Source organism: Rattus norvegicus, chromosome 18, assembly GCF_021556685.1.
Source record: "Rattus norvegicus strain SHRSP/BbbUtx chromosome 18, alternate assembly SHRSP_T2T, whole genome shotgun sequence".
In the NCBI taxonomy this organism is placed as follows: domain Eukaryota; kingdom Metazoa; phylum Chordata; class Mammalia; order Rodentia; family Muridae; genus Rattus; species Rattus norvegicus.
This window is the reverse complement of record NC_141551.1, coordinates 58,442,434-58,465,289: the sequence shown is the minus strand read 5'-3', so window position 1 is coordinate 58,465,289 and position 22,856 is coordinate 58,442,434. Positions and strand designations below refer to the sequence as shown.

The window sequence follows — 22,856 nt, the reverse complement described above, 5'->3', positions numbered from 1 at the left end:
CTTGGCTCTAGAGCACTTACTTCATTTCCCTCCATGTTCAAAAGGACTATTTAAAGTCAGGGCGTCTACATACATAGGATTTGAAGGTTAAGATCCGGGAGGGTTGGGGCAGTAGGTGTTTCTTTGCTGCTGTTCTTTACACCCAGTATAAAAAGCTCTGATCTAGGGACTGGGAGTGCTATGGAGGGTACGCATCTGGCATGTGATTCTGGTTCTGTGCGTGGCACCAGAGGTTGGGGGAGGACTTAATTCAAGAGGGTCGGAGCTAGAAATAAGCCCTACACAAGTGTCCTCTGAAAAGAAGAACTCGTGTTAAAAATGGAAATCGACCCTGCAGTTTGCAAGTACACGGCATTGCTGGCAGGGAGCAGGGCTTGCTTGTCTGCTCCCGGACAGAAGTTCAAGAATGGCAGCCAGTGCATAAGGATGGGGATTTCAAGTACATGTATGTCTTAAGCTCAGTGGGAACGTTGGCATAGTTTCCAGCCGGTGTAAGTATCCAAGGTGCAGAGAGAGAAAATAACTCGGGCCGGATGATCTCACAAACTTAAAGCCTTCTCGGGACTCTAAGTCAATCGGAGGCTTATGGAGTGCTACCTCCAACCTGTTCAGCTCTCGGGCTTGAGGTTCTGCAAACAGCAAATGTCCCCTCGACGAGGACTGTAGGCCCACGGAAAAGGGCTCTGAGGCTGATGACTGATGGGGGCTCTTCAGGCTTCTCCTGTTTCCTGCCAACATTTATTTCTGGAGGGTTGGTCACAGCATCTGCTGACAGTGCCCACTTGTTTCCGTGGGCTTCCCAGAATGGAAGAAATGACTTGAGAAGATCCTGTCAAAGATCAATTAGAGCGGCGGGCGGGGCGAGGCAGAAGAAGCCCTCAGAGCAGCGATTCTCGGCTAACAGTTTTGTTCAAGGACAGAGATGGGGGGGGGGGGGGATGGAAACTTCCTTTCCTAAGGTTTGGCTCCATTGGATGAAAGAAAAAAAGGATCCATGACTCTCATACAGAAACCCAGGGTAGCTAAGCCTATGGTGAATGCTCTTGCAATAGCAATTTGCTGCGTGCTGGGTGACATTTCTGTTGAAGACGATATGGCTTCTGCATTAGCCCTTTCAGGCCAAGACCAGAGCGCTCCCCCTCACATTCCCTAGGTTCCCTGACAGAACACTGCCAAGCCTCATGAGGAGGCTCCTGGTGGATGAACTGATAGGGAGAAAAGTATCCCGGGGTAGTTAAGGAGCTGAATAACTAAGTCACATTTAGCCATCGGGAGAGATGATGCCTATATAGGAGAGGAGCGTCTTGCAGGCGTTTCCGGGGACAGATTCAGAGGGAAGGAGATGGCTCCCTGGATAAGAACACTCACTGCCGAGCTCTGTATGTGTGTGCGCACACAAAGTCAACATAAAGGTAACGAATACATTTAGACTTGGATTCAGGTAACCAAGACCTCTGGGCATTTGGATCCCTTCAAGGAGATGACATCACTGGTCACAGAGAAAGTTCCCTCCGTGCTCCCCTCCTCTCTCCCTAGCTGCTGAGACATACTTTTTAAATGGCCAATTTCCTGCTTCTTGGGGGTTTCACACTGGACTCTCAGTGTTTTTGCCTTTTAAGGGATGAAATGTTTACCGCTTGCATTGTCCTTGACAACAAATCTTTCCTAGCCTGCTAACTCCTTAAATAAAGCAACCCTGCATGCCTGTTTGCCTGCCAAAATCCTCCGGAGGAGTCGAGAAATAACAAGATCTATATCTGCAAGCAGGGCCTAGCAGCAGCACTGTAGCACAGCCACGGTGACACTTACCAACCAAGCAAGAAACGCAACGCCAGCGCCCCGTGTGTGTGTGTGTGTGTGTGTGTGTGTGTGTGTGTGTGTGTGTGTGTGTGTGTGTGTATGGTATCTGCTGCCTGGTGAACACCTTGGCCCAGTAATGGGAAGAGCTTTTCCTAGGAAATTTTACCTAAGAACAGCTTGGGAAACTCTCAGCCTTCGGCCTTGCACCACCACACCCATCTGGTATCATCTCTTCAATGTCCTATCCTTTTCCCACTCTGGCAGAAGAGAAAGCACACAGTGTCCTTCCACAAAAGCACCTTGTCCTATCCCTGACCTAATATCCTGTCTGTTACCCAGGAGTCTCATAGCATACGCTCAAGGAACTCGTAACAAAGCTAGCCTGCAGCAGCTACGGGCTGAAAAAGTCTACTGCCCACGGGCACCTGTTCCAGTCCCTGTGATGTCACTGATGCCAGGAAGTTCCACAGATCCCTGTCCTTTTCACGTAAGGTCAGTCCTTTCCATGAATGGGTTTTGATCTGAGGATACATCTAAATCCAGATCAGAATACCAGGGGAGAAACACTGCAATTGTACTGAACTTACACATGTTTCTGCTTGCTGTATCCTGAAAGATACAGTGTTACAGGCATTGATACACTTGTATCATTTGTTACACACTGTAAGGCCACTAGAGATGGTTACAGTATATAGAGGTACTCAGAGCTTCCATGCACACATCACACCATCCTAGGACTTGAGCTGTCTTTAGATGTCTCTGAGCTCTTGGAACCAGTGCTCTGTAGACAACGAAAGCCACCGTTCTTAAACAAGGCTCTGAACTACCAACTGATGCTGGTTCCCAGCCTGAGAGTTTCTGAACAGCTGGAGAGCGTGTCAGAGCCCTGACCCTTCTCTTTCTGTCAGGGTCAGGTGCTGTGAAGGCCTCACATTGTCTTCTATCCCATACCCAAGCACCTGCAGGAACAAGTTTGCTAGGTCAGGATATTGAAGACACACCATGTCTGGGGGTTACTTCTAGACAATCCTTTTGATTTGCAACCCTGTGGATGAATCTGTAGAGGATTTGGGGGAACGATCAATTTCATCAGTTTAAAACCCTTACCATTTCTAAGGCTCCTGGCCATCATTTGCTTTTAATAACCATTTGAGTCTGTCACTGCATGAATGAACTGGGTGTACATTCGAACTCTATGGCTCTCATGCATCAAGGCAGAGGGTGATGCTATGCGGGGCTAAACTCCCACTCAGAGCATCTTCTCAGGGGTTACTTTAGGCCACCTTGATTTTTCTTAACGAAGAGTAGCCAATTTCCTCCTGAAAGAAATCCCCACACACTCTTATTTGCCGACGGACTCAAGAGCCTTAGAGCCAAGCTGCATAGAGCCTATAAAAACAAGTTGTCTTGAAGTTTCTATTTTTACATGGTGTCCTGTTTCCACAGGGGCTAAGGCTAGTGTTTTCAAACTCAATTTAGCGTTAAACTAAGTTTCAGCCAGGTCTCCACGGACCAGCAATTAGGGGGAGGCAACAAGTTCAAAGCTAGAGATTCCCGGACCCCTGCACAAGCGCGTGTACTCTTTGAAGAAACTCTCTCCCAGTTGCTTCCTGTCCTGGGCTAGACAGCCACAACCAGCCCAAACAACCTGCTTCTGGAATGTCCCATGGGCACGAGCAACTTGGCTTTACCATGTCCAGTGTCTAGAAGGATACCGGCCAAGTCCATTCACTTTCTCCTAGCTGTCTTGAGGAAGGATCTCAAAGCTTCCTAAGGGGCATCATTATGTACCAAAGCCAAGAGGTACAAGGCAAGGGACAACATAAGAAGAATGGGTCCTTTCAGCTGAGGAAGCTGGCGGTCTTACACAATCTTGCAACCATCCTGAGCAGCCACAGTGGTCCCACAGCATAAGTCTTCCTGAGCCAGGGCAGCCTAAGCCTTCTGCCAGTGGCTACCAGCTTTATCTATGGTTTCACTATTCCTTATGACACCTCGCTGGGAATTTTTTTTTCTCTTTTCTTGAATTTCAATTTTCCCTGGCAATGATATTTTAGGTTCTGCAAGACCATGGTTCAAATTACCTAAAGGAAACCTCAGTTTTACCACCCCCACCCTTCCTCGGAATCCATCGCGAAGTTCCCCTTCTTCATACCCTCTCCTCGTCCCCATCTGCAAGCAGTAGTCTCACACAAATGAGATCGCTTCGCACGTGCTGGTGTTCCCCGTATCCATCTTATGAAGAATGTCCTAGATAAACCTCACTTCCTCAAGTTCTTTCCACCATTCAGTCTTCTGGAATCTTGGATTCGGACCTGGGGTTTAAGGAGTCTGCTTCTTGAGAGTCTGGATAAACGCTCCCACAACTGCCTCATCAGAGGAGGGAGGGGAAGACAGGGGGATGTGCCTCATGGCTTCAGACAGAGCTTGTACGCTCTCCAGACAGCAATCTTCATTTCTGCAGGAACTGTCAGCCAGAAGGGCTCCTCTCTCCAGCTCAGGAAGACAGGACGAACTGCATCTGTGTGGTTCCTCCATTGTAAAGGAAAGAAGTATGGGGTCTCTAAGGGGTCAGAAGAGGAACACTTGACCCCAGCTGGTGCCAGCAGGACAGCTGTGTACTAGGACTGGCTCCCTTTCCAAATTCCACATGCTTGCCAATTTACCCAGAGTTCAAGAAAGTCTTTTAACTGTTTAGAAATAAAAACTCCCCCAGAGAAGGTCAGCATCATGCTTGTCACCCTGAAATCCCATGCTCGGCCAGGATAACTGGCTCTCAAGACATTCTTCCCTACCCCCAGGAGTCACAAGCCAGTCAGGCTCTGATGTCTGACCAGTGAGCAGCACTAACCTCAGGATAGGTCCTCCCAACCTGGACTGAGGACCATAGGTAAGAGGCTCACCTAGAAACCTTCACACCTTGGAGGTAGAGCAGAGAGGGTGGGAGAAGGGATTCAGGTAAGAAAGAGAGGGAGTGGGAAACAGGAAACAAAAACCAGTTCTCCTCCCTCTGGCACTTAAAAGGAACTTAGAACATCAAAGAGCCAAAGTGGGCACATGCTGGCAAGGAAACAGAACCTGGCCCTGGCCATGCAAACAGTGGCACAAGGTTAGGTAAGGGGCAGACAGCCTGGCCTGGTTCTACCCACGACTATTGAGAAGACGGATTTTTGCTGCTTTGTTTTTGTTTGTTTGTCTGTTTGTTTTCAAGACAATATTTTACACTGTAGCTCAGGCTGGCCCTTGTACTCCCTATCTCACTATGTAGCCCAGGCATGCCTCTCGGCAATTCTGCCTCAGCCTCTTGAGTGCTGGACTTAGTCATGAGCCTACACACTGGGCATACAGCTGTTTTTCTACTCACTGGAAGGGGTGCAGAGGACAGTAACGGCTCTGCCTGCTTGGCAGATTGCCACGATGGTTTGGAGCAACAGAACACAGGCGTGCTCCTGGCTAAGGCCATGTTAGTGAACAACCCACACCACATGAAGTCAGTCAGTCTTTACCCAAAGGACACCTCCCTTCCTCCATTTCTAATCCAATTCTAAGCAAGATGGCGTGCATCTCTGAAGCTCACTGCAAAGTATAGATGGTGCTACCTGCCAACCAGTACTCAGAACAGAACCAGAAGCCATCAGTCCTCACCTACTTCTCTGAACGGTCTACCGAAGCCTGACCTAGAACCATGCTGCCAGCAGCAGGCAGCATCCTGTCAGGCAGTTCTAACACCATGAAGGGATTGAGCTTTAGGCCCCTTGCCCATCACAGTAAGAGGAAACCAGGCCTTCTTTGAAGACTTCAGCTTTCCCTGCCTCTTGGGTGCTTCTGAACATAGGACAGAGCACAGGGGACCTTCCTCCTCCATGTAGGAAGTAAGCTACAGGAACCCTGCTGGGTCCTGCTGGTAAACTGTCCACAGCAGTACACCATAACCTTGGGCAGTCCCAGGATGGTGTGCACTGGACCTCCATGAGGCATCACCTTGCACATGGGGCATAATTTTCATAGTTTTAATAAAGGTGATTACTTAGTAAAGCTCTACTACAGAAGCTAACAATGGCAGGTGGAAAGAGAAGCAGGCCTGTACCATCAGCGCAGAGAAGAACCTGAGGTATCTTGAAAAGTGATAAGTAAACTCAGAGAAATCTAAAGAAGATTTTAATTAATGACGAAAAGCCTATCAGAGTCTGTATGTACCCACTGTTCTTAGCTCTGTTCCACCAAGGCCGATTAGCATGGCTGGTGGACACTATAGACAAAATCCCCTGACTATTCCTATATATAGGCTTGAATCTGTCTGCTCGCCCAAGCCCAGAACCACAAAACATTAACTGACATGATTTGGAGCTTGTGGGGAGGAAATGTCTTATAAATTCCAAATGCTACTAGAACATAACTCAAATAATGAGAATTATAAGATTTAATTGCTTCCTGCCCTCCTCTGTCCCCCTCCTAATCACAGTGACTTTCCAAGTCATTCAATAAAAAGGGAAGATGGGTCTCGAAGAAAGAGATTTAGTTCAAGTGTTGGCATTGAAACTCACCAAGTGTCTGACAAAGGCACCTGACCCAAGAACCTCAGAGGGTAACAATAGCATGTCTCAGGAAGCTATTGGCAACCTGGAAGCAGGAATAGGTAAATGACCACTGTCCCTTCCCACCGTTCCTTCTACCTTCTCCAATGTTGGGGTGTGTGCTGCTGATCAAGGTGCTCATGGTACCCCTCATGCTGCTCATGCTGTCCTCTGGGCATGAGAGCTTCTGTGATTTTGGAGTTATTATTGATGGGCATCACAACTCCTCCCCAGAACAGGAAACATGTGGGTGGCAGCCCTGAACTACCAGGTACATGTCCCTTCCTAGTCTTCTAAGCTTTTCCTTTTACTTTTCAGAATCACCTCCCTATGAGGTAGAACCCCATATTCCTCAGGTTCCCTGGATCTCTCTGACATGCCCTAAGGGCCACCTATTTTACTTAGTCAACACATACAGACTCTGTAGGGCTCTGTGGCTAGGTAAGTACCTTGGCGTTCTGCAGGGGAGGCTGGTAACTGGATGGCCGGTAGAACACCCTTTGGGTAGCGTCAGTGTGGATGTCGCCCAGGAAGAGCTCCTCTACCAGGTGGTCCAGGCTATGGTGGGGATATTGCTTCTCCACACGGATGAGCTGCAGCTCATGCATGGCAAAGTTCACAGCCTTGGTGCACTCGTGACTACTCTCCTCCTGCCACAGGTCATAGGCTACGTCCTGTACCCAGGGACCACCAGAAGCCAGGAAGCCTGGGCAAGTTCGGTTCACCAGTCGACTGAGTTGTTCAGCAACTGCTTCTGTGTGGCAGATGACTTGGACGCCATGAAGCTGGTAGTCAGCCTCAGTGCCCCCACGGATGATCCAGGATGCCTGACGAAGGCGGATCTTGCCTCGGATGATGAGAGTATAAGTGGGATTTGTACAGCGGTTGCTGCCATAATAAAACTGGTAGGCCTTGAAGGTATTATTGTTGTAGAATCTGTAAGACCTGGTGATGAACTCTGGGCCCGACCTCACTTCACAGCTGTTGAAGACAAGAACAGGGGGGAGAGCTTGGTAAGTCCAATGGCATGTGGAAGACAGCAAGGACATGGCAAGCCACGTCAGTAAGAAAAACAACACCTTCTAGGTCCTTTACAAATGTCAACTTATTGAATCTTCACGGTAGCCTAGGTACTGTGTATGACCACCACCCACATCTAAGGAAACTGAGGCAAAAGATGAACAGGCAGGTACGAGATTGCATGAGCCTGGCCATGAATCTAGGCAATGCAGCTTCACAACTGACCTTAACTACTGTCTTCTAAGGGATTCTCACTCATCGTGTGTGAGGAGAAGCAGGGGCCCCTTTAAGGGAAGCTCCCTCTCTCTCTCTGGATAAGAGGGAACAGTGTACTGCTGGCCTATACAAGGAACACCCTCCTGGTAGATAAAGAACAACTAGACTCATGAATACTTCAAACTAGGAACCTTGTCTAGGCTGGTAGGAGATGTCCTTTGTTTTGAAATGGAATCTCGGCAGACATGGAAGTCTGCCCTTCTATCGACTCGAAAGTTCTATCCTCTTGGTGGCAAAAACATAAGAGGTGGTTGAATGGAAGCACAACTAACAGAATAAGAGAGACCAGGATTCCTTTGGGTTTTGTTGACTGACAAGGGAGAAATGGCCTTAGATAAAATGCTAGGCTCCCAAGCCAGAAATCCTGTGACTGACTCCTATGGGGTAAAATAGCTTGATGGGCTCAGGGACATTCTCACATGGCTTGTCACCAATCCATATGGACACAGCAAAGCCTGTACCAGTGGAGGCAGGGACTCTTCAATCACTGCCTGGAGTTTGTTCATGAAGCTTGTTAGACCCTGGTCTTTCCAGTTAGGAGTTGACTCATCAGAATTCTTCCTCTGCTCATGAACAACCCTGAGCTGAGCTGACAGCATGTCTAAATCAAGCAACCGGGATGCCATCCAAAGCACAGGTGCTTCCCAAAATTGACAACAACTTGGACTTTTAGTTGGCAGATTGATGAGGGAGAACTACTACTTAATATGGGTATGTGTTGTTATATAAATGCACTCATCAATGTTAAATAATGCCTTGTGGATGTAGAACACATTGTCCTTTGAACACTGGTCAATGGGGGCGGAAGAAAGGGGCAAAGGCCACCCCAGGCTTTTGACCCAAAGGAACTGGAGTTGAGAGTGATCATTGACAGAGGTCAGTGGAGGTGGAGGTGGGAAGAGCTCTTCTTTTTCTGTTTTTCTTTGATCTTTTCTCTTTAATCTCAACATCAACAGTCTGTGGACTCTGCCTCCTGAACTTGTGTATCTCAGACCCAGTCATTTCTCCTCTGCACTCTGGCCACCACCAGCTCTGGCCAGAAGTGTGAGCATATCTCAAGGCTCACTCCCAGCCTATGGTTGCTCCCATATTTGCCACAAAACTGCTGCAGGGCCCCTCAATGAATCTGGATCATATTTGCAGCAATCCTTCCAAGTTTTCTTAGACTAGAATACCTGTAAGTAGACACAGTGGCACTCCCCTGTAGTCTTGCTATCCCAGAGACTTAACAGGAGAAACATTTAGCTCAGGAGTTCAAGATTAGCCTTGAACTAAGCTAGTTCAAGGGTAACACAATACAATGCTGTCTCAAAAACAAAACAACAAAACCGCAAAACAAAGCCAAACCACCATCAACAAGAAGTCTACTCTAAATTAACAACAATAACAGCAGCAACAGAAAGACCTAATCTTCAAGATAGCTCAGAGCCACCCTGTACACAGGGAGCTAGGTCACGGGGCTGGGATCAGTGGGGTCTCCTGGGTGGGCAAGTCATACCTGTTCTATATCCAGCTGTAACTTTTCTACTTTCTCTACATAGATAACTCTCCTACAGGAAGAAACTAGACTTTTAGGGCCCATCCTGATTTGAAAACAGGGCTCTCTCACACTCTCCTTCAGTCATTGTGCCCCTGTTCCTCTGGGTCCATCTACAAAATCTCTGACAATACCAACCAAGTCTGTTTGAGTAATATACACAAAATATACACAACAGTTGGCCACATAGCAGCCACCTAATAAATGACCATTTTCAAGTTATAATTTCACATTTAAAATGTATCTGCAAAGAAAGAGTTTATCACAGTCATTTTAAGAGACCCATTTTTAGAAAAGAAAAAAAAAAAACCCAACGATTTCATCATTTTATAGAATGTCTTTTATCTTAGGTCCATATGTGTTGAGTTATTCCCGGAAGGTCTCTGGGGGCTGGTCTCCATATCCCAGAAACTGTGCATAGGGAGACGTCATCAGATCCCAGCTAGTCTTGTTAACGCTCAACAATTTAATGGGTAGAAAGAAAATCACTGATCTCCCTCTAGGCTATTTTTAAAAGCTCTAATGGAAGATAAGCCAGAGCTCAAACTAGGATAAATCTCAGCTTCACAGCACAGAAAGGAATCTAAGTACCGGCTAGTAAAGCAGCTCTTAACTTACTCTCGGTGCCCTGCAACTGTAGATTAAGTTACCAGAATATGGAGAGAGTATTTAGACCACAAGAAACTTTGCAGTCCTGTTTCAGGGTTGGTGGAGCACAGACGCTTAATTTCACTTGCTAATGGTTTCTCTTTCTACAAGAGTGGCCCCCCAGAGTTCAGTAAACAAGGATCTATTCACTCAGACTGTGTAGTCGGTAGTGCTGTGACACCATTGCTGCTTTGGAGAGAGATTTCTATAGCTCTGAGTTCTGTTTGCATAACCAACCATAATTTCCAAGAGCTGCCTGATTCTCGGTTGCTGTAGATGGTGCAAAGCCAGCATCTAAATCCACCAAAGGGTCTTCCTTAGACTCTGTTCCCAGGTTCCTCTTTGCACTTCCTGTCATAAGTCCAGCTCTTACCCTGTGGACACCCAGTGGCCCTCTATGGTTGGGGGCATTTGCACCGTGATCCGTGCGCCATTGTGGAGATGCTTGAGCATATGATGGCACTGTGACTCCTTGAAAGCCCTCCAGGCGCTTTTCTCTAAGGATCGAGGGTGTGATCTGCTGTCCGGATGAAGGAGGGCAGAGCCCTCTCCCAGCCCTGGGAAAACAAGAACAGAAAGTAAGCAAGAGCAGCAGCCCCTTGGTGTGTGTCAGGCAGACCGTTCTGTCTGTAACTGGGAGCAACTGCAGTGGGAAAAGACTGCCTACTCCACCAGGCTGTGTGCTGTGCTGGCTCCTTTGGAGCTCCCATGCCCCAGTGGGGAACACTCTTGGAGATCATTTCCCATGTGGTAATGGAGGCCTGTGAGAATCAGAACCTAGCTTGCTTGGGGCCACCCAGCTAGTGATTTGCAAAGCCAGGGTTCAGGTACATTTACCTAAGTTTTTTACACATTCACAAGCACCTGTGTGGTAGAGCCTTGAATGGGCCTCACAAGGTCAGTTCAGAGAGGCATGTTCTAGAAGTACTGAAAAAGAAGAGGTGACATTGAAGAAAGAGGAGGGAAACGGGATATCAAGAAGGGTATCTTCACCTACTGACATATTTAGGTGAGGAATAACAAGAGCAAAGAGATCAACAGTGTTGAAAACAGAGCCTGGCAGACGTGGAGTGAGAAGTGGCCAGGAGACAGTTCTCCTGGCTGGGACCCACTCCTTGGCTAGCCCCCCATATGTTTGTACTGAGTCTCATATTTTCTGGCCATCACAGACTCCAGATGGATGCCCTTGCTATGGTTTATCTAAGGGCTTATGAATTAGAATCTTGGCTTCCAGAGTTGATGTTACGAAATGGTAGGGCCTTTTAAGTAATGAAGTCCAATTAATAGTTGTTATTGCGGGCATGTGGGGAACCATTCTAGGATCTGCAGGCTGCTCATACTCAGATGTCTGCTATCAGTGTCTCAAACACTGAGAGGATGGAATGAGAAGTTGGTGTATAGCCCCAGCAGTTAGAAGACATATTTCTCTGAATATAAGTTCTCAAGGTTCCCTTTGTAAAATGCTGTCCAGTTGATAGAGGAACTACTGCTGCTGCTGCTGCTGCTCCTCCTCCTCCTCCTCCTCCTCTTCCTCCTCTTCCTCCTCCTCCTCCTCCTCCTCCTCCTCCTCCTCCTCCTCTTCCACCTCGATCTATTTGAACACAGTTGGGAGCCATGAGTTTCAAGCATCTATGGGCACTATTCAACTAATGAAAACCTGCATAAAAGATTCTTGACTTAAGTTGATGGTGATCTCTTATGGTTTGAATGTGGAATGTCCCCTACAGGCTTATGGTTTGAACTGTTTGTTCCCTGTCTGGGAGCATTATTTTGGGAGGCTGTGGAACCTTTTGGGGGTAGAGCCTTGCAGGGAGAAGAAAGTCACTGGAGATAGGCATTGGAAGTTTGTACCCCTGGCCCTGGTTCTACTGCCCCCTCTTTCTGGTCCAACTTAAATTGAAAAGCTCCTGTCACATGAGCCCACCTCCATGAGCTGAACTATTCTACCCTGCCTTCCCTGTCATGGTGGACTGAATTCCCTGAAAGAAGGAGCCAAAATGAAAGTATTCATTGTTGTCAGATATTGTGATCATGGTGACACAAACATTGCTAATACACATGGTGCTCTATTTAAGGCTAAGACCACTGCTTTTGACCTGAACTGCTTGTGGGCAATAATAAAAATGGGTAATTGCTACTTAGTGACATCATTATTCACAGTCACAGTTATGTGGCAAGGGTCTCCACAGTCCAGGAAAACTCCCTCCAGTGATTCTCTTACCATTCCATTCCATCCCACAAGTACTATCCAGATGGGTAGCCGGGGCAATGGAGGAACAAGCAACTTGGCTGAGCTCAGACCTGCGTTTCTTTCCCAAATCACCACCTGCTAACACAACAGTCTACCCAACACACGCACATATAACGCGCGCGCACACACACACACACACATACACACACACACACACACACACACACACACACACACACGAGAGAGAGAGAGAGAGAGAGAGAGAGAGAGAGAGAGAGAGAGAGAGAGGACCCTCCCCCTGTTGTTGTTCAGCTGTGATGACATTGTTGGCAGGACAAGTCAGGAGAGAACTACTGGCAATTCTGTGGTGGACATCATCTATGCCGTGTGCTCCCGTGGAATGTTTAACATGACTCTGATCATTTAATACCCATCTGTCTGACATCTACCTTGATCTTTCATTTGGTTCTGAACTAATACAGGGGACAAAAGTGCCATTCACTGTACTTCTACCAACCCCAACAGCTATATTTATCCTGATGACAGTAAACACGCCTCATCCCTTGTTAGGCAATCAAGGAACAAAATGTAATACAACTTGGTATCTGGTGGACCGATAATATAATCAACTATAATGTGTCTAGCTTCAACTAGATTTTAATTAAAGACCTAAGGCATGAGAGAACAGGAGATAATTCTATTTGAAATGTGACTCTAGGCATTCAACAAAGATGCCAGTATCTCAGGGATGACCAAATTGTATTCTAACGCTTGATGTGCAAACTCCTTTGTGCTCTATGAATGTCTTCTCATAAACTCCTAGATATTAAAAGCCAGGAGTACAAGGGAAGAGGCCGAAGTCACCCCAGCTGGGCCTCTTGAGTTTGAAACCGGATTTGCTGCTTACGGGATTTTATTCAACTCAAGACTCCAATGGTATCTGAGATGCACCATTGTTTTATCACCAGCAACAAAACACTTGGCTCTAACAATGACATAGCGCTTTAACAATGTCCACGAATCATTCACAGCAGCCTCAGATGGCTTTGACATTTATCTGTTCAAGGAGATTTGGCAATTTTTCTGGCCTTTGGTGGCAAATGTTTGCTCTTCATGTGTCTTGGTCACAAAAGACAAGCACAGCTTCATGGTTTTATGGGTATCCTCATGTTCAAGCCACCTACACATGTTGGGTGAGAAGCTATGGAATTGCAGTTCATCTCCCCCAAATAAATATTTGCCCCCATGAGGATAAATGAACACCCCCTTGCTCTGTTGGAAGACCTGTTTACCATTTACCCTTCACAGTAGTTTTTCTCCTCAGGCTCATGAGAGTCGTTGGTTGGTTATGTACAGAAGGCATGCATGCTGACTCAATGGTTTACTCTTGTGAATTTCAAAACCAGTCGACTTTAACTAAACTCAAAATAAGGAGTATAAGACACCCATGCAGGAAACAAACGCAGAGATATGAGGAGCAATTGTGCCCAAGTTGCCACAGGCAAGAACAATGTCATGGATGAGGACTTTAGTTCAGTGGCAAAGCACACCATTCTTCTTTACTACTACGTACAGACCAAAGAGACTGTGACCCCTATTAGTAGTAACGCTCACCACAGAGATCATAAAGTAGAAAGTAAGGGAGGGAGGGCTTCTTGTAGTTGTTGAAATACACTACAAGCTGATGAACTCATACAAATTACTCAGCCTCTCTGAGCTTCAGCCCACTTAGGTGTGTGGAATGAGCCCACTCTTCTTGGGCTGGGTCTAATTTTAGCACAGTGCCTTTCATGCACCATCAACACTGTTCGATAATAACACTCTTAAGCCAATCTCCAAAAGCATCTCCTGACAAACAGTTAAAATAACACTGGTCCAGGGCTGGCCTCCCTCTGAGGTCTGAGGAGAACTAGTACTCAGAATTGAGCTTGGGCTCAGACAACATTTTATGATTCTGAAGAAGAGAGCAAAGAGTAGAGCTGGCAGCCAGCAACCTATTAATGAGTCTGAACAAGAAGAGTCTGAAGGCCAGGGCTGGCAACAGGCATGTGGTTGTCGACAAGTTCTGCTCAGCCTGACAAATACCGATCAACTATTTATGGATTTTAGAGGCAGGAAGTACAAATAGGAATTAAGGTGAATGTTGTTGACATGGCAGTCTGGATAGGAAATGGGTAGGGATAATGAAGGAGGACTCTGGGGATACAGCCAGGCCCTCAAAGGCCATGGCAGGAGTGATGGGTAGTATCTCGATGGGTCATTCAAAACAATGGAGTCCCACAGGAAAGGAAAGTTCTGTTTGTGTTCTTAGCAGGTGGCAAGAGAAATACAATCCACTATGGAAATCATTGGAAAGTAGGAGATGAACGCTAACCTGTGGTCCTGAACACAGCTTAGCGACCTGGTGAGGTTGCCATTTCAGCCAGGGAACACATGGCCAGCAGATGGAGACAACTCAAAGGTGTGATAGTGAATTTATGAGTTAATAATTGTGTTCGTTTGTTTCCCATTGTTGAAGGAAGCTACCCGAGGCTAGAATTTTTTTTTTAATTAAGTTTATTTTGGAGTACAAAGTATGGCATTGACTTTGGCTAGGCTCTGCTGGGGGTTGTGACTCCTCTCACTGTGCTAGATATCAGCATGCCTAATGGCACTGTCACTGGACTACACTCAAAAGCAGCTAGGGGCTACAGACCTGTTATAGCCACTTGCTCCCTGAGATTGCAGTAATTCTCCCCAAAGGGAACGTCCAATGACTTAATTGGACCCCAGTTGAGGGGAAGAGCAGCAGTAGTGGAGATTGAGCAAGCCTAGAGCTTTACACATGCTAAGCAAGCATTTTACCGAGCTACACCCCCATCCTCAGCCCTCTTTTTATGGGGTCTCATTACATTGCCTAGGCTGTCCTTGAACTCACTCTGTAGCACTCCTTGCTTGGTCTTTTGAGATTTCAAGAAACTGTGATTATAGATATGTACCAATACAGTCTGGCCTAGGTTTCACCTTTTCAAGGTTGTACTATCTGACCCATGTGTAGCATTACACATGAACCCTTCAGGAGCATACTATGCCTTAAGTATAGAAATGGGGTGTTTGTTTGATTGTTTGTTTGTTTTTTGTCTTCTTTCTCCTTGCAGGTGGATAAAACCATCTCTTTTTGTTTGTTTGTTTTGTTTTTGTTTTTGTTTTTTTTTTGGCTGATATAATAAATGTGGATGGCTTTCTTTTAAGTGCTACTTCTGTTTGATGTCTAGGAATTGGAAACTTATTTGATGTACCAGTTTCATTTTGGGGAGAAGCTAAAGCCAACATCCTTACACCTCTTTTTTCAAGGCATAGCCTTGGTGTGCCAGTCAAGGAGCTTAGCCTTAGAGTTCTGGTCAACCCAGGGGACTTTGTGTTAACAGAACACTTGACAACTCACTTTACAGAAACGTTGCCTCCTTTAGTCAACTGCTATTACCACTTAGGCACAGGGGCAGTCTGAGGTACATTTATGAACAGTTGGTCACAGCACACATTGACAGGGAAGCTCCTATCACTGTTTCCAGTCCAGGGGAATTCTGAGTAAGTTATCAAATGACTTCCCCAGAAAATTATCTCAAGCATGGCCTGGACCCAAATAAAATCATTATGGCAAAAGGGTGGGTTCTTTTTGAATGAAAGTGAAGGAGTAATGTAAAACCTGGGAGGAAATTGTTCACTTATTGAAAAAAAAATTAAGTTCTGCGAGGTTAGGCATTTGGAGTTCTGTGATGTGGACTGTGTACATGGAGATAGATGCATGAGTGGCATGCCCCTACACAGGGAGGTCAATTTTTGCACCCAGGAATCCTAGATGTTGCTATGACCTTATCTACCAACATACAGCAGTCAGCTATTCAGACAGTAGGAATACCCAACAACAGCAAAGAAAACCCAGATTTGCTTGAATAAGAGGAAGCACGGGGTTGGCTTACACTGAAGTTTGTACTCCACATAACAGAAGTTGAAGTGCCCAGCTCTTATACCACTGGAAAGCACAGGTCACACTCTTGGAAGGTGGTACTTAACAGAGCTTTCACGGGGAGATGGAGCTGGGATGTCCACTGTCACCCACACATCTCCCCCCTAGACCCACGGTGCTCTCAGGAGCAAGCCAGGCTACTGAGAAACTAAAGAAGACCACTGAAGAGACGGAAGGGAAGGAGGCAGTGGTTGCTCACCTTCCGAGAGACAGCATTCAGTTACTCAACAAAGATCTAAATAACAATCATGTGTTGGGGTCTTCATTATATATAAGATCGTTGTGGCTTATGAAAAGTATATGGGGCTAAATCCTTGATTTTTTTCAATAATATTTTAAGAACTGAATTATCTACAGATCCTGGTTTCCATATGGCTATGTAGACCTACTGGGAAGAAAATTCTTCTAAGGCATTTTATAGATAGCACAATGCAGCCTTCACTGGAAAACAATACTTTTCAAGCACACTTGGGTCTGAAATAAACTTTGGTCAGGGCAGTCTCTAGAGTTATCTGCTAACGTTTAAAACCTAATTTTAAAAAGTAAATAAATGTAATATTAACACATTAGCAATATTTTCTCTGGGTAGAGGGTTCTGAAGGATTCTTTACTCAACTTACTTTGCAGCTTTCCCTACTTTACATAATGTGTGTGTCTCGATAATCGGAGGGGTACGGTATCTCAAGTCAGCACTAGCACTGATATAGAAAATGAGACTGATTAGCCTAACCACAGGTAATTACTTATCCATGAAATCGCCCTGCCCAATTAAACGAGCAGTCATTACTGTAAAGCATGCTTTGAAGTGGATACAGGGAGATCAGCTCCACCATAGCTCCTAGGTCCTGGAATAAGAGCTTGTATGCTGCAGACGGTACTAGGGCTAAACACCATGTGGGCCCTGGTGCATACCGCACTCTTGGTTTTAGTCCCAAGTTTCTGTCCAGTGGCAAACAAGAACTAAAAGAACTGTTTATACTGTCTATAAACCTTCATACAGAAAATAGTAACCCTTTATAAAAATAATAAAACAAAAAATTGAAATTTCTGGCTATGTTTGGTTTTAGTGGGCATATTTTAATGTCTACCAAGGCCTTTGAACTGGATATGGGCTGAACTGAGATGGCCAAGTCCTCTGTGTCTATGTGGTGTACATCACATATATGTGACATAGGTTCATACAGCACATATATGTACTATGTATAGTATGTCGATATGATATGTTTTAATACATGATGTGTGTGGTGTTTGTGATATATCTATAATATCTATACCATGTATATATATGTGGTATGTGAATCTATGTACTGTGTATGATGTGATCCTTGTGCTATAAATAGTATTTATATTGTGTGGGCAATATACATATTGTTTTATACGCATGATATATGTATATGTGGGGGACATGTTTGTATATTGTATATGGTGCATGTTTATTGTGATATTTGTGGTGTGTGTGTGTCTGTGCGTGTGTCTGTGTGTGTGTCTGTGTGTGTGTGTGTGTGCTATATATGTGGGATTCCTGAACGTAGACTAGTACACTGACCTATAGTTAGCCACCCTCCTGGATCTGAGGTTCTCAAGAGTCATTTCTTCATCACTATTAGATACTCTTCAGGAATTCTCAAGAGAAGCAAAGTCTCCCTCCTCAGCCCTGCACTGAGTAATCAGTGACACACACTGGCAGTGAACCTGCAGATACACCATTGGTTTTGAACAATGGCTAGCTGGATGAATCAAATCAAAGAGCACTCAGGGAACAGAATACACTTGGTGGTTTCTCATAAGGATCCTTTCTCATACTTAGGTAAGACTATTCCACTTTCCAGAGTGAGTCACTCTGAAGCTGGGGAGAACCCAGCAATAGCCTGCAACCATACAATTGCGACACAGTAGCATGCAGCCCTGGCAGACGGTGGCAGTTGTCTTCTTGGAGTTTCCTCTGGGATCACTTCAACTCAGGCACACCTGCTCTGTGTGCCCCGAGCCTCTACCCATCACCTCCAGGATGCCAGCTCCTATCCCTGCTCCAACGTGGTGTATGTTTTACTTAGACTGTACCAGTTGTCATGTGCCTCGAAACAGTATGCAGCTGCGTGGTCACATCGCACGTGATCTGAGGGCTGCTCTCAGCCACATATGATGCAAGCCCATCTATTTAACAGAAGAACATTCAACATCTGCCTGAGGTCCTTGCCCCTTACTGCATACAAACAAATTATGATCCTCTTCAGGATTCCATTTAATAACAAAGAGGGAGAAGGAACAGGGAAGAAAATGTTTTGTTGCTTTCAAAGGCTGCTTTGAAGATCTCTATTGTGCTCCATTTCAATGTTTTCCTGAAATTTGTTGGTTAAGCACTGATTTGGCAATTGGCAGTTTTAAAAAGTCTATCCCCTCCCCCGCTCTGTGTGTGTGTGTGTGTGTGTGTGTGTGTCTGTCTGTCTGTCTGTCTGTCTGTCTTCTGTAGGTTCATATGAGTATAATCCTGCATGTGGAAGCCAGAAAACAACCTCAGGTCTCAAGCCTCAGGTACCATCTAACTTCCTCCCCCCCCCGCCCCCTTTCTGGCCCACTATTCAAGCAGACCAGCCTGGCTGATTAGAGATCTCTGTCTCCACCTCACCAGCTCTGGGATTAAAAATTTGCTTATGTGGGTTCTAGAGACCAATTCGGGCCCCTGTTGCTTGCAAGGCAAGCCCTTCACCAACTGAACCATGTCCTCAGCTCCTGAACATCTGATAGAATAAAGCCAAATCAGAGGGAAGAACTGAAAAGGCCTCCACTTCTCTGAAAAGTCAAAGGGTTCTACAAACATAAACAGTGTTCGAGAAACAACTCTCTCCCAACATCCGCTCCACTATGGAAATGTGCTAGTTGTGAGGTCAGTGTAGCCCCCCATATTCTCCACACCTCCCGGCTAGCCTGTGTCGAGAACCGAATGAGTTTTAAACTTTGACATGTGAGCACTTTGACATGTGAGCGTAAGCGCCTTCGCAGTTAAGCAGAGAAAACAGTGAGAATGGATAGCTGCCAGCTGTGTACCTTTGTGACACTCAAGGGGTTTTATTTGGATTAAGAAGTGCAGTTGTTTGCAGAATCTGAGAAGGGGGGAGAGCAACGTGACAGGCACACGCCTGCGCATCACACTTTGAACTTGGGTCTCAAGCTACATCAGCAGTTGTATACGAGAATGAAAGCAAGAAAGCCTGAGGTCCTGGGAGAGCTAATTTACTCCTGGATAGGAGCTGGGGGTGATTTGTGACTTTCGGTGAATTGAAATCCAAGTGGCTACAGAACTGAACAAAGACTGGATCTCGTACATAATGGCACTGCCACCAGCATCCGCCTCCAGGTCCTTCAGAAAGCCTTTTGTGATTTCCTCTTTAACCTCACTTGTCTGTGCGGCAAAGGCAAATCTTCTATATGGGCAGTCTGAAATGTATTAAAGCTGCTACCCGCACACTCACAACTAGAGGGCACTTGCATTTATGTACAGAATTGTGATTACAAGTAGTGAAATGGTATCACATAGTTAGGGAATCAAATGTTTACATATCAGGAAAGAAATCATTGATCCATTCTAGGATTTCCTTCTAACTTGTGTCTCTTATCGAAATAATTGAGCAGGCTCTAGCTTTTGCCACAGAATATTTTAGAAGCCTGTAAAACCCCTATCTCTTAAATGGGACAGCTCATCAGCCCCTCTCTGGGGTTAACACCCATGTTCTGTTAAAATGCATTAATCGAATAAAAACTGTGGCAGGGAAGGATTTCAAATCCCTTCTGATGCTTTCTGCTATACTAACCAGTTATGGCCAACCTTCCGTAAACCGTGAGCATTTGGAACTTGAATGACTACTTGTGTTTGCTTCTTGCACTAGATCCTCCCTGTTGGACCCAAGTAGATAGATCTTTGGGCAACTTTTGTTTTAATAATTGCATCATTGCAAACTCAGCGCGGAGTTGCGTTACTCTGTGAAAGTTGTCCAATTAAGCTCTTCAAACCTCCCTTTTTATCTTAAGTTCTCTTCATAAACGCGCATGCATGCTCTCTGGCCCCGTGCCTACTCACAGCCCAGGCTGCCTGTTGCAGCTCCTCCCTCTGTCTTGTTCTACTCCTGGCACCAGTGGGGAGACCTCCAGATCCCATGGAGTAATCACAGACTCCTGACTTCAGTGTGGGAGATTTCTGGCTACAAGGATCAAACTATACCCTTGTATATATGGGCTCTTGATATCTGCTTGCTATTTCTATCTCAGTCGGATCGGTGAGTAGGCATATCATAACAGCCCCTGTTTCTCAAGAGGCAGCAAAAGGCTCAGAGTGGAGGCAGGGTACATTTGTAAAGATGGTCCCTGACCTGAAGCTCAACTGGCAATGGTTTCATGCAAAATAGTCTATGGATATGAAACTTTTCAGTAATTCTTTATATGACAGCATTACTCTCCCCATCCCCGGCAGACATTACAACAGGTTTTTTGATTTTTTTTTCCTCAAAAAGGGGGCAATTTTCCCTGTTTCATCCTCCCCTTCTTTCTTGTGTGTGTGGCAGCTGCTGTTTGATCTGCTCATTGGCTCTGATTTGTTTCATGTTTCAGCCAAAGATTAAAACTGCTCTGTAATTCTAAGCAGATGGGCCTAGAAGCCCAACCCTATAATTATACATTCTCTCTCTTTGCCCTGGAACTTCGAGCCTTCCATTCTGACTTTTAAGATGCTGGGATGGTTGGGGCTCAGTGTACACCTTGGTCATCAATTGCTCGGGCAGGTCCACAAAGCCTGCGGGGGAACTCCGAAAGCTGTCCCAAAGACTACAAAGAAAAGAGCACCCCAGAAGCCTTCAGTTCCCTTCCCTTCATTCTCTGGGGCACAGGGTGGAGGTCGGGGTCGGGGGTCTGTTCCACAGTCCTGGCCCCAAGAGGTCAGCGGCAGGTTCGGATGGCTTCAGAGGATGTTAAGGAAAGAGAGACATGAAGCCACTTCGCTGAAACGTCAGATGTCTGACTACTGCCTAGACCACAGAAGGACCGACCACACCACTGCCTACCACAACTATCAACAACCACCTGTTATAAAACATGCTTTGCTCACCCCAATGCAATTGTCGTATTTTGCACGGTGCAATTTCTGGAGCCCCTTCCGAGAGCAGATGTCTGTGGTTCTGCAGCCTGGAGAACCAGCGCAAGCAGCAGCACAGGAAAACTTGATCCCACACCAGAGTAAGGGATCAGGGCATCCAGCTCCTTCAGTCTGGCTTCCATGATCCGCTACCAAGAGTCCGCTTGCGCCCAGAGAACCCAGCAGCACATTAAGCCTCAAAGCGGAGCCAAGGTGCAGGCAGACTACAAACACTGGTCCTCAGACTGCAGACAAACACCCGCGAGACGTGTCCTCCCTATAAACCATCACAGCTTTCTCTTTACAGTCTCGTAAAGGACTGGACCTCACCGCGAGCCCCTGCTGCGCTCTGACACCGGTGGAAAGGGGACCGCAAAGCCTGCGATTATGTGACAGTTTACAGCTGGAAAGGCCCTCAGAGTGGATAAAAAGTTTTCCCTCTGCTGTGCAGCTACGGATGTGAGAGATAAAAAGTATCTGGGCGAGGTTCGCATCCTTTCAGAAAGAACACTGCAGCAGCAAAAACCACTGTGGGCGCCGCTGGGGGAAGGGGCTCCGAGCACCGGCCGGAATGGGCAAGAGGGCGCACTGTGCCCCAGGCGACCAGCCGCGACTCCGGACGTCAGTGGCCGGGCGATGGGAGGACCGGACTCCCCCACTCAGCCATCCATCCCCAAACTCACCATGCAACAGAAGGGCTGGGAACAGGTATCCGAGCAGAAGGCGGCGCACACGGGACATCTCTGGTTTCCTCCGGGCCTCGTTGTAGTTCGTCTCGGTCCCCCGCGATCGCGCGCGCGGGCCACTCCGCTGCGGGGCGCGCTCGACTCCGCGGCCGCAGCCCCCGGCGGGCGCCCGCCAGGCTCGGCCTCAGGCGGCGGCGCGCCCCATACCCGGCGGGCGCAGCGCGGGACTGCGGGGCGCGCGCTCCCTCGGAGCCGTCGGGCCCCTGTCAGCGCGGGACTCCGAACCGCAGCCCAGCCTCTCCGGGTCCCTCCCCGGCCCCTTGGCTCCCAGCCCTAGTCCCGAGGCCCGCCCCAGCCGTGGCGCGCACAGCTCGGAGGTATAGTGGCCGCTGCTGCCGCCCCGGCTGAGTCTCTTCATATTTGCAGAGCGCCACAGGAGGCTCGGAGGCGGAGCCTGGGAGGGGCGGGGTGTCCGTGGGGCCACGCCTTGAGTCCCGCCCCTTCTCCTGCTCTCCTAGCCCTCCCTTCAGCTTGAGGTCTTCGTGCCTCTCCTCCGCCTCCTTGCTATCTCCTCCCACTCCTCTCCCACTTCCTCCAGGACTCCAGCTCTTTAGTCTTCTCCCCCTTCTCCCTCAAAGGCCCGCCTTTCCTGGCTGCCTGGGCCCATCTCCACATGTTCACCCCCTTTTCTGTTCTGCTCCGCGACTGCTTACTCTTGAAAACTGAGACCCTTGGTCCAGGCAATTGCAGCTTGCGCTGCTGTCACCTTCTATTCCATTCATCCCCGCAGCCTCAAACCTGTGCAGTCTTGGACTCTTCCTCTCCATTCCACTTGCAGAAGTCATTTGCAAGGGAGTGGCGAGGGTCTTTAGGACTAAGTTTTTAGTAGTATCCCAGCCAAGTGAGCTTTAAAAAAAGAAAGTCTGGGTGTGCTCTTGCATGAGAACTTATGAAACAGAGAAGAGGAGGTTGGAGAACGCAGTGTTCTCTTCAAAT

General features: G+C 47.0%; 1 protein-coding gene across 1 annotated transcript in view; it reads right to left on the bottom strand.

Moving 5' to 3' along the window:
- The window catches only part of Apcdd1 (APC down-regulated 1), a 30,643-nt gene extending 8,392 nt beyond the window's left edge, over nt 1-22,251 (bottom strand). The window contains 3 exon segments of the mRNA NM_001432563.1: nt 6,824-7,355; nt 10,229-10,412; nt 21,858-22,251. Of these exon segments, the coding sequence (NP_001419492.1) occupies nt 6,824-7,355; nt 10,229-10,412; nt 21,858-21,915 (774 nt within the window). The 5' untranslated portion in view covers nt 21,916-22,251.
- Between the last annotated feature and the right edge of the window lie 605 nt (nt 22,252-22,856).